This window comes from Neoarius graeffei, chromosome 19, assembly GCF_027579695.1.
Source record: "Neoarius graeffei isolate fNeoGra1 chromosome 19, fNeoGra1.pri, whole genome shotgun sequence".
Lineage (NCBI taxonomy): Eukaryota > Metazoa > Chordata > Actinopteri > Siluriformes > Ariidae > Neoarius > Neoarius graeffei.
In genome coordinates, this window is record NC_083587.1 from 46,903,061 (window position 1) to 46,916,072 (window position 13,012).

General features: G+C 40.2%; 1 protein-coding gene across 3 annotated transcripts in view; it reads left to right on the forward strand.

The window, feature by feature from the left end:
* Positions 1-10,839, forward strand: part of invs (inversin) — a 92,388-nt gene extending 81,549 nt beyond the window's left edge. For all 3 annotated transcript variants that reach the window (XM_060900176.1, XM_060900179.1, XM_060900178.1), the window contains exons 17-18: positions 632-739; positions 7,630-10,839. In XM_060900176.1, the coding sequence (XP_060756159.1) occupies positions 632-739; positions 7,630-7,745 (224 nt within the window). In that variant the 3' untranslated portion in view covers positions 7,746-10,839. The remainder of the gene's footprint in view (positions 1-631; positions 740-7,629) is intronic.
* The last annotated feature ends 2,173 nt before the right edge of the window (positions 10,840-13,012 follow it).

A 13,012-nucleotide genomic window follows, 5' to 3' on the forward strand; every position in this document is an offset into this window, starting at 1 on the left:
TGTTGGTATAAATCAGCGTATTTTTCCCAAACTGACATTTGAGCCATACTTTATTGCTCATAAGACATTATTGCTCCCCTTTACTTAGAGAAATGTTTTAATAAATAACCTGAGCTGCTCTCCTGCTGGAAGCACTTTCTTATAAACATTTTTAGGTGCAGTCTAATTCCTACATGCACCATAAATAGCAGCCCAGGTGTCATAATTTTATGTGACATTCCTCCATTTCATAATCTCACTCACGCTTTCGTATCATGAGATAAGCTGCAGTTTCGACCCAGTATAACACAACCGACCTTCAAAGACATGAACAGGTGATGATGGCTGGGCAAGGTAGAGACACACATACACATACGTGCGCGCACACCTCCCTGACAGTTGCGCCGCTTTGAAAAGTTCAACGCTGTCAGGTGGAATGTCGAGCTGTCTCCTTGTGCACACATACCACCTCCTGCAACTCTGCCTCTCAGTCAAATTAGACACACACACACACACACACACACACACACGCGCGCACACTGTTCTGCAGCTCAAATCCGAACCTCGTCCATAACAAGTGTGTGAGTCTAAGCGCATTAGTATAAGGTGACGTTTTTGAAAATTTAATCAGTAAAATCAACTTTCTGTACAGGAGGAGCCCAAGCCAAAAGGGGGCGCTCTCTGAGAGCTGTGTCCACCTTCAACACACACAACCAGAGTCAACTACTGCACGACCTTTCGCTTAAACCCACCAAACAAAGTAAGTGCAAAACAAATACACAATAAAGTGTATAAAATTCTCCACCTGCCCTGCACGTTACAACATGCAGCTTCATCTACTGATACGCTGAAATCTCCACCACTAAAAATCATCCATCCATTATCTCTAGCCGCTTTATCCTGTTCTACAGGGTCGCAGGCAAGCTGGAGCCTATCCCAGCTGACTACGGGCAAAAGGCGGGGTACACCCTGGACAAGTCGCCAGGTCATCACAGGGCTGACACATAGACACAGACAGCCATTCACACTCACATTCACACCTACGGTCAATTTAGAGTCACCAGTTAACCTAACCTGCATGTCTTTGGACTGTGGGGGAAACCGGAGCACCCGGAGGAAACCCACGCGGACACGGGGAGAACATGCAAACTCCACACAGAAAGGCCCTCACCGGCCACGGGGCTCGAACCCGGACTTTCTTGCTGTGAGGCGACAGCGCTAACCACTACACCACCATGCCGCCCCCAGTAAAAATCAATAGGTTTTAATTTTCTGACTTTTCCATTATCAAGTCAGTACATGGATTCGATTTCCAAACATTAGTTTTCCAGCACAAAATGAAATGTTTGTATGCTGCTTTCTTGACTAGCATATTGCATCGGAGACACTTTTCAGACACAAACATAATGAAGGCTGCTGGGTTTTGCTGCAAAAAACAAGAAGCAAGTGGGACAGTCAACGTGTCCAGAAAAACCGTATCTGGTTCTGCAACATGCTCAGTAAAATTTACCATCAATACTTTAATAGAAACTTGTTATTGTTTCTAAGATCCCTGTTCTTGGCTGGCAGGACTGGAACCCAGTGTGGTCTTCTGCTCTTGCATGCTGGCATGCTTTTCTGCTCACTACGATTGTAAAGAGTTGCTATATCCTTCCTGGCAAAAACAAAAGCTCGAAACAATCTGGCCATTTTCCTCTGACCTCGCTTATCAACAAAGTGTTTGTTTCCACCCACAGAACTGTCACTCACTCACTCACTCACTCACTCACTCACTCACTCACTCACTCAGTGTTTTTGTTTTTCGCACCATTCTGTGTAAACTCTAGAGAATGCTGTGTGAAACCCCCAGGAGATCATGAAATACTCAAACCAGTCCATCTGGCTCAAACCAACATCCGTGCCACAGTGAAAGAAAGTCACACTTTGAGATCACAATTTTTCCTATTCTGATGATTGAAGTGAATATTAACTGAAGCTCTTGATTTGTATCTGCATGATTTGACGCATTGTGCTGCTGTCAAGGGATCGGCTGATTTAGAGAACCGCATAAAACAGTGGGTGGATGGGTGTTCCTAATAAAGTGTCTGGTGAGTAATTTCCTTATAAAACGACACACATCGTACTTTTTTTTTTTGAAAAACAAAAGGGTCATGAAACCAAATATTGACTTTGTTTAATTTATTACTGTTTACTGCTCTGTATCCTATTTTTCAAAATGTAGAAACATTTCAGGGTGGCACGGTGGTGTAGTGGTTAGCGCTGTCGCCTCACAGCAAGAAGGTCCGGGTTTGAGCCCCGTGGCCGGCGAGGGCCTTTCTGTACGGAGTTTGCATGTTCTCCCCATGTCCGCGTGGGTTTCCTCCGGGTGCTCCGGTTTCCCCCACAGTCCAAAGACATGCAGGTTAGGTTAACTGGTGACTCTAAATTGACCGTAGGTGTGAATGTGAGTGTGAATGGTTGTCTGTGTCTATGTGTCAGCCCTATGATGACCTGGCGACTTGTCCAGGGTGTACCCCACCTTTCGCCCGTAGTCAGCTGGGATAGGCTCCAGCTCGCCTGCGACCCTGTAGAAGGATAAAGCGGCTAGAGATAATGAGATGAGATGAGACAACCTGTGCATAAAATAGTCGTGTTCTGACGGTCAGGTAAACAGAGTACATTATACTACAGGGTGTTTTAAAAAAATTTTGATATTTGAGATGTAAATATCCCAGAAACTACATAGTCGAGGCAAATGAAACTGAACAGGCTTAATGTTGAGCAATATAAGATTTATTCTGCAAAATTGGAATGAGAAATTCAAAAGTATGTGGATTCCACGAACGATTTCACAAATTTTCAATATGCATGCCGCCTGAGACACACACACACACACACACACACACACACACACACACACAGCCTTCCTCTTTGAACTTTTAGTGCCGTGTCCAAATCTGTATTGCAGTTGGTGCATTTTTAGAGAATTCTCTCATAAATGCACACTGCACAGTCTTGTTGGACTGTGTTCGAGCGTACTCTAACACACAAAACACCTTTTCTTTTCCAGTGAATGGCATTTCTGTACCTAAAAAGGCAAAAACAAAAAACATAAAATTTTGACCTGTTTCCACACATGCTGTTAAAATTTGAGGTCAGTTGAACGAGAATTGGCAAAGTTATTAGATTGTGAAATGATGTCAAATTTTTTGAAACACCCTGTATATCACAAACCAGCTTTACAGAAATCCAGATATAGATTTTTATCCCTATTGAACAAGCCAGAGGTGATAATATTAAGTGAAAACTCCTTAAGATCTCATCTTGTTATCTGTAGCTGCGTTATCCTGTTCTACAGGGTCGCAGGCAAGCTGGAGCCTATCCCAACTGACTACGGGCGAAAGGCGGGGTACACCCTGGACAAGTCGCCAGGTCATCACAGGGCTGACACATAGACACAGACAACCATTCACACTCACATTCACACCTACGCTCAATTTAGAGTCACCAGTTAACCTAACCTGCATGTCTTTGGACTGTGGGGGAAACCGGAGCACCCGGAGGAAACCCACGCAGACACGGGGAGAACATGCAAACTCTGTGCAAACTCCGCACAGAAAGGCCCTCGCCGGCCACGGGCTCGAACCTGGACCTTCCTGCTGTGAGGCGACAGCGCTAAGCACTACACCACCGTGCCGCCATATATATATATATATATATATATATATATATATATATATATATATATATATATATATATACACACACACAGTACTGTGCAAAAGTCTTAGGCACATGTAAAGAAATGCTGTAGACCAAAAATAGTTTAAAATATAATGAAAGAACATGTTTCAACATTTAAAAATATATATACTATAAACAGCAGTAAGCCATAATGAATCTAAGTCACTATTTGGTGTGAAACGACCCTTTGCTTTAAAAAAAATTAAATAAAAATAGTAGTCTCAAATAGTGCAGTTTTACTGAGCATCTTCCAGAACCAGCCACAGTTCTTCTGGACACTTTGGCTGTCACAATCGCTTCTTCATTTTGCACCAAAACCCAGCAGCCTTCATTATGTTTTCTTGTTTAATCTGAAAAGTGCTCTCTTGTGTAATATGCTGCTCAGATACAAATGTTTTTTTTTCTTTTTTCCCCTGTAACATTTAATTTTGTGCTGAAAAACGAACGTTTGGACTCTAAAATGTTTTTGCACTGATGTGATAATGTAAGCATAGAACTCTTTATGTTGACAGCAGCAGTTCTTGGGTACAAGTCTACAATATCCAGATAAGGTTATTCACAAGAAAGTGTGAGGCTCGGCCGTAAACTGCGTTTCCGCGAAGTGCAGATCTTTAGATTATCCATGTGAGACCATCTACAAACGCAGAAAGTGAGTCACAATTGCAGAAGCTCCAAGCAGAAGTGAGAGTGTCAGGATGAATTCGGCAGGTCGGAGGGTGAGAGGAGGTGGAACCCATCTGCAAACACGCCAGAGGATCACGGTTACTTGCCGCAAACTTCCTCAAATTTCACACTTGAAACCTGATCTTAAAACCATTTATAGGGTCATGTTCATCGCCAACACCTTTTTTTTTTTTTTTTAGTGCTTCAGAACGAATCTGTACTTTTCCATGTGTCTGGGGTGGTACCATTGTGTACATTTGAGAAGGTGTATATGACTTAAAAGTTTTAAGTAGTGGTCCTCAAGGTCCAATTATGTACCTTATATGTCCTGTATACTACTATATTATATGGACACTAGCGTTTTACTGGGAAATACACCACTCGTATGAATTGTTTTGATAAATTTGGGTTGTTTATCAATGTGTCTATATAATAAAAAGAACATCATATGTTAGCTTGAAGATATGAAGTTTATCTTCTCGTGTTGAAAAACTCACATTTTTCATATGAAATGCATCACGGATCTGAGTGACATTTAAATAACATTGACTGGCGTTGAGTGGTCTATCAGATATATTCTACTCAGCTAGCATGATATTGAACGAGTTGAAGACAAGTTCAGTATCATGCTAGCTGAATGGAATATATCTGATAGACCACGAAAAAAAGCCATTATTATTATTATTATTATTATTATTATACATACACGTGCCTTTCAGGTGTTCAACACGTCTTTCTCTTTCAGAATTCTCTCAAAATCTTCCGTATTTAACAAAGCAAACCTGGCAGTCATATTTGTTTACAAATTGCCACAGACGCTCGCTCGGGCGGGAAGTTTTATGTCTCCAACGCGTCTCTTTTCCAGTTTTTCACTGTCCTTTTGGTATGTTTTTCAAGTCAAATTTATTTCTATAGCGCTTTTAACAATAGACATTTGTCGCAAAGCAGCTTTACAGAATTTTAAAGACTTTTAAACATGAGCTAATTTTATCCCTAATCTATCCCCAATGAGCAAGCCTGTGGTGACGGTGGCAAGGAAAAACTCCCTTAGATGACATGAGGAAGAAACCTCGAGAGGAACCAGACTCAAAAGGGAACCCATCCTCATTTGGGTGACAGACAACGCGATTATAGCATTTTTCACAGTTTTAACATAAAGTCTGTTTCGTTGATGTTCTAACTCTTCATTGATGGAAACTTGAGTGCAAAACTGTTCATGACAACTGTTTTTCTCTTGTAAATATGCGTGAAGAATATCTAACGAAGTTTTCGTTGCCTTTCAGGTGTTCAACGCGTCTTTCTCTTTCCTGGCGAACAAAGAAATGCTTTTGCGCATGCGCAGCAGAAAATTCTCGTTGAATATTCGCATCAGCGCCGACGTGTGAGGTCGTTGTCTTGACAACCATGCGATATTGTAAACCGCTTATTCTCCATTGGGTAGAGTAAGGTAATACACGTAGGATAAGCGATATGCGAACAGTATTGCATGCTATCAAATCAAATATATGAAACCTGCTAGAAGGGATTAGAACACACGTTTTTATTTCATGGAAAAAGTGTCCCGTATGTATAATAATTCCTGATATTTCACTCCGATGACATGGCATCTCTCCTAGTGTTTTCCTGCTGACTAAACACGCATTGTCAAAATGGAGAATCGGTTTAAAATTAAAATTCTTTTGATTAATTTTTTTTTTTTGTGGATGTGTCCAGATAATATAAAGATTTACATGGTAATGCGAAGACATGAGTAAGCGAAGCAATAAACTTCATGATGTATAGATTCACCCCTCGAAGATAAACTTCATATCTTCACATAACCGTGTAATATCCTTTATGTATAATTCATGCTTCTAGGAGTGAACTAGTGCTGATAGACTGGTACCAAAATCCAGAATTGTGACACCCAAAGGCATTTTTGAGACAAAGTCGGCAAACAGTCTTATTTTGTCAATTTGGGTGTGCCGAATTCAAATCTGCAATATGCCGAGCTCTATCTGACCTCTGTTGACCTCTAGAGGTCATTGAACTTTGGGCCTGTAAACGTCTCAGCTGAACCCAGTTTCTCAGCTTTCTAAGGAATGAAATGTACTAAAATGATTAATGAAGTTAGCAAATGGCCTTGTTTGTTAAATGTTTGGGTGCTGAATTCATTTTTCATTTGTAAAACGACATATGACCTCTGATAACCTCAAGGTCATTAAACTTGGCCTATAGGCCTATGCATTTAACGGCATTTTTAAACTGACTTTACTCCCCCAAAAAGAATATGAACAGACAAAAAACAAATAGAAAGGAACAAATACAACATTAAATGCCAGTCCATGTACATGTGACTTACTTTTCACTACGAGAATGCCTCAGCGATCACCTTACATAACATTGCATTACATTTAGTGGTTATTGTTTATACAAAGCTACTGAAAAAAGGACAGATTCAGCAGCATACAAAATGTGGGGGCATACAGGGTATACAGGTTAATCAGGGTTAGTATATATGAGAGTTTTTTTCTTTGTTGTTTGTTTTGTTTTAAACGGGGTAAAGCCTTTACAAAAAACAAACAACAAAGAAAAAAACTCTCATATATATACTAACCCTGATTAACCTGTATACCCTGTATGCCCCCACGTTTTGTATGCTGCTGAATCTGTCCTTTTTTCAGTAGCTTTGTATAAACAATAACCGCTAAATGTAATGCAATGTTATGTAAGGTGATCGCCGAGGCATTCTCATTGTGAAAAGTAAGTCACATGTACATGGACTGGCATTTAATGTTGTATTTGTTCCTTTCTATTTGTTTTTTGTCTGTTCATATTCTTTTTGGGGGAGTAAAGTCAGTTTAAAAATGCCGTTAAATGCATAGGCCTATAGGCCAAGTTTAATGACCTTGAGGTTATCAGAGGTCATATGTCGTTTTACAAATGAAAAATGAATTCAGCATCCAAACATTTAACAAACAAGGCCATTTGCTAACTTCATTAATCATTTTAGTACATTTCATTCCTTAGAAAGCTGAGAAACTGGGTTCAGCTGAGACGTTTACAGGCCCAAAGTTCAATGACCTCTAGAGGTCAACAGAGGTCAGATAGAGCTCGGCATATTGCAGATTTGAATTCGGCACACCCAAATTGACAAAATAAGACTGTTTGCCGACTTTGTCTCAAAAATGCCTTTAACTCCTTAAATAAGCACTTTTTTGAATTTTGGTACCAGTCTATGAATTGTCCGTGTGTTGCGTTTAAATATGGTGTGTTTTTCCTCAGCGAATTTTCCTGGCGTGGAGTGCGTGCACTTACTGGACTCTCTGAATCAAGCCAAGCAGTACTCTTATCACCTGCGTCCTCAGAGTGCCAGAAGCCAGAACAGAACCAAGGACTGAGAGCACCTTAGCATAGGTCCATAACCAATGACTGAACTGCAGGAAGTAGATTAAACAGCTTCATCGAGTGGCACCAACAGACAGAAAACTGACACACGCACAGCATCATCTGCTTATTTATATATTTATGTCTGGAAACTGATGGGTTCCAGGAACCTAAAAGATATCAGTGAGGTACTGAAGGAGGTCAAAGTTTAAGCCTACAAGTACAATATCTGCAGACGTAAACATGATTTTTTTTTTTTTTTATCCTGTTCTACAGGATGGCAGACTTACACCTGACATAAAGCCACCTGCAAGAAAGTATGATGTAATACATCACGTACAAGCGTGAGATTTTCACCAGAACAAACATTGACATTGTATTGATCACTTTGTCCACAAGTTTTGTTTTGTTATAATTGTTTCTAAGGATCCTGTAGAATACAGTTAGGTCCATAAATATTTGGACAGAGACATCATTTTTCTAATTTTGGTTCTGTACATTACCACAATGAATTTTGAACAAAACAATTCAGATGCAGTTGAAGTTCAGACTTTCAGCTTTAATTCAGTGGGTTGAACAAAATGATTGCATAAAAATGTGAGGAACTAAAGCATTTTTTAAACACAATCCCTTCATTTCAGGGGCTCAAAAGTAACTGGACAAATTAAATAATTGTAAATAAAATGTTCATTTCTAATACTTGGTTGAAAACCCTTTGTTGGCAATGACTGCCTGAAGTCTTGAACTCATGGACGACATCAGATGCTGTGTTTCCTCCTTTTTAATGCTCTGCCAGGCCTTTACTGCAGCGGTTTTCAGTTGCTGTTTGTTTGTGGGCCTTTCTGTCTGAAGTTTAGTCTTTAACAAGGCAAATGCATGCTCAATTGGGTTGAGATCAAGTAACTGACTTGGCCATTCAAGAATATTCCACTTCTTTGCTTTAATAAACTCCTGGGTTGCTTTGGCTTTATGTTTTGGGTCATTGTCCATCTGTATTATGAAATGCCGACCAATCAGTTTGGCTGGATTTGAGTGGACAGTACATCTCTGAATACCTCAGAATTCATCCAGCTGCTTCTGTCCTGTGTCACATCATCAATAAACACTAGTGACCCAGTGCCACTGGCAGCCATGCATGCCCAAGCCATCACACTGCCTCCGCCGTGTTTTACAGATGATGTGGTATGCTTTGGCTCATGAGCTGTACCACACCTTTGCCATACTTTTTTCTTTCCATCATTCTGGTTGAGGTTGATCTTGGTTCCATCTGTCCAAAGAATGTTCTTCCAGAACTGTGCTGGCTTTTTTAGATGTTTTTTTAGCCAAGTCCAATCTAGCCTTTTTATTCTTGAGGCTTATGAGTGGCTTGCACCGTGCAGTGAACCCTCTGTATTTACTTTCATGCAGTCTTCTCTTTATGGTAGATTTGGATATTGATAGGCCTACCTCCTGGAGAGTGTTGTTCACTTGGTTGGCTGTTGTGAAGGGGTTTCTCTTCACCATGGAAATTATTCTGCGATCATCCACCACTGTTGTCTTCTGTGGGCGTCCAGGTCTTTTTGCATTGATGAGTTCACCAGTGCTTTCTTTCTTTCTCAGGATGTACCAAACTGTAGATTTTGCCACTCCTAATATTGTAGCAAGTTCTTGGATGGTTTTTTTCTGTTTTCGCAGCTTAAGGATGGCTTGTTTCACCTGCATGGAGAGCTCCTTTAACTGCATGTTTTCTTCACAGCAAAATCTTCCAGATGCAAGCACCACACCTCAAATCAACTCCAGGCCTTTTATCTGCTTAATTGAGAATGACATAACGAAGGAATTGCCCACACCTGCCCATGAAATAGCCTTTGAGTCAATTGTCCAATGACTTTTGGTCCCTTTAAAAACAGGGTGGCACATGTTAAGGAGCTGAAACTCCTAAACCCTTCATCCAATTTTAATGTGGATACCCTCAAATGAAAGCTGAAAGTCTGGACTTTATGTCCATTATATAACTATAACCTGAATATGTTTCAGTAAACAGGTAAAAAAAAACAAAATTTGTGTCAGTGTCCAAATATATATGGACCTAACTGTATGTCACGTGACTGACTGGTCTGATCAATAATTGGGTCATTGAGTGCAAAAAAAAAAAAAAATCACTATTGTGTACTTTACTTTTATATACAGAGTGGTGACAAATTAAAGGAAAAAACACAACAGCGGTTCTGTTATGTTGTGGGAGCCATTTAACAGCAGAGTATAAATGCACACTTCTCTGTCAAGTCATGTTATTTTCTTCGTGGATTATTATTTGTATTTTTAAGCAAGGCAACTTCAGTAATTAGTCCTGAGAGGGTGAACAAATGCATGATTGGCTGTAACAAAGAACATACTAGAGATTATTCTTCGACACTGAACTACACCCCTTTTTTCATCCATTTAATCGTTTTGGTTTTTTTTTCAGGATTGGTTCAAATTGTCTGAAATATTTTTCTGGCCACAATTTCATTTCACGAGTCCTGAATCAAAAAGGCATTAACTGCAAATCAGTATACAAAGTTCTTTTCATTGATCACCTTTATCTTACGTCGTCATCATCATCAGAGCATCCTCAGATGAATATCATGACCTACTTGTCTCCATAGTCTCCTCTCCTCCGTTGCTTTTGGCAGGTCATTCTTGATTATTTCAGAGTCTTCAATCAGTTGGTCAACAAACGTTCTTTCAGGACACCCTCTTGGTCGCTTTCCGTGCGTTAGTTCCCATAGCAACATTTGGCTAACCACTTCATCCTTGCTACGATAGCAATGGCCACAGAATTGCAGTCGTCTTTTCCTTATAGTGGTAGTAACACTGGGAAGATTGCCATATAACACCTGGTTTATTGTGTAGGACTGCCATTTGATATTAAGTGCTGCTTTTAGAAGCCTTGTGTAGGTCCCATCTCATTTTCTTTCCAGTGCCTTTGTGAGGGTCCAAGTAGTGCAGCCAGATAACAGCACGGTTTCTACTGTTGCTCGAAAGAAATTGATCTTTAGCTTTCTGCTCAGGTTTGATTCCCATTTTGTTTCCATTTTCGACATAGTGGTGCTTGAAAGTTTGTGAACCCTTGAGAATTTTCTATATTTCTGCATAAATATGACCTAAAACATCATCAGATTTTCACACGAGTCCTAAAAATAGATAAAAAGAACCCAGTTAAACAACTAAGACAAAAAATATTATTATTGGTCATTTATTTATTGAGGAAAATTATCCAATATTACATATCTGTGAGTGGCAAAAGTATGTGAACCTTTGCTTTCAGTATCTGGTGTGACCCCCTTGTGCAGCAATAACTGCAACTAAACGTTTCCGGTAACTGTTGATCAGTCCTGCACACCGGCTTGGAGGAATTTTAGCCCATTGCTCTGTACAGAACAGCTTCAACTCTGGGATGTTGGTGGGTTTCCTCACATGAACTTCTCGCTTCAGGTCCTTCCACAACATTTCGATTGGATTAAGGTCAGGACTTTGACTTGGCCATTCCAAAACATTAACTTTATTCTTCTTTAACCATTCTGTGGTAGAACGACTTGTGTGCTAAGGGTTGTTGTCTTACCTTCTCTTGAGATTCAGTTCATGGACAGATGTCCTGACATTTTCCTTTCGAATTCGCTGGTATTATTCAGAATTCATTGTTCCATCAATGATGACAAGCTGTCCTGGCCCAGATGCAGCAAAACAGGCCCAAACCATGATACTACCACCACCATGTTTCACAGATGGGATAAGGTTCTTATGCTGGAATGCAGTGTTTTCCTTTCTCCAAACATAACGCTTCTCATTTAAACCAAAAAGTTCTATTTTTGTCTCATCCATCCACAAAACATTTTTCCAAGAGCCTTCTGGCTTGTCCACGTGATCTTTAGCAAACCGCAGACGAGCAGCAATGTTCTTTTTGGAGAGCAGTGGCTTTCTCCTTGCAACCCTGCGATGCACTCATGAACATTAACATTAGTCAATGTGAGAGAGGCCTTCAGTTGCTTAGAAGTTACCCTGGGGTCCTTTGTGACCTCGCTGACTCTTACATGCCTTGCTCTTGGAGTGATCTTTGTTAGTCGACCACTCCTGGGGAGGGTAACAATGGTCTTGAAATTTCCTCCATTTGTACACAATCCGTCTGACTGTGGATTGGTGGAGTCCAAACTCTTTAGAGATGGTTTTGTAACCTTTTCCAGTCTGATGAGCATCAACAACGCTTTTTCTGAGTTCCTCAGAAATCTCCTTTGTTCGTGCCATGATACACTTCCACAAACATGTGTTGTGAAGATCAGACTTTGATAGACCCCTGTTCTTTAAATAAAACAGGGTGCCCACTCACACCTGATTGTCATCCCACTGATTGAAAACACCTGACACTAATTTCACCTTCAAATTAACTGCTAATCCTAGAGGTTCACATACTTTTGCCACTCACAAATATGCAATATTGGAGCATTTTCCTCAATAAATAAATGACCAAGTGTAATATTTTTGTCTCGTTTGTTTAACTGGGTTCTCTTTATCTACTTTTAAGACTTGTGTGAAAATCTGATGTTTTAGGTCATATTTATGCAGAAATATAGAAAATTCTAAAGGGTTCACAAACTCTCAAGCACCACTGTAGCTGACCATGCTTTTGCAATATGGGTATTAATATCCTTTTCACTTGTGTTCACACCCAAGAGCCAAGATAAAGGAAATAATCCGCTTGTTCCAATTCACAACCATTCAGCATTTGTACGAAGCTATCAGCTAGGTTGTAAGCCATGTACTTGGTTTTGTCTTTGTTTACATGTAGACCAATCTGTGCAGCATAGGACTCAATTCTCAAGAAGAACAGTTGGGCTTGCTCTGCTGTTTCAGATACTAATGCCAAGTCATTTGCAAAATCTTTTTGCAAAAAATTTGCAGTACCACTGCTGGATGCCTCTTACTACGTGCTTGTTGTAGCCTGAATCCAATGGAGTCTTCATTTCTTGTAGCCACTCTCATCACATAGTCTAGAGCTATTATGAATAGAAAGGGTGCAAAAGTGTCACCTTGAAGTACTCCAGCAAGAATTTTGAAGGACTCCGTATCACCATTCGGAGAAAGAACTTTCGCAGAGGTGTCTTTGTAAAGTACTTCAATTGTTGATACTACTTTCTTGGGGATTCCGTATGCAATCAGGATATCCATAAGCTTCCCTCTCTGGATCGAGGAAAATGCTTTTCGGAAATCTACAAATGTCAGCACAGCTGGCAGCTGTTTTGCTTTCACACCTTCGATGAGTCGC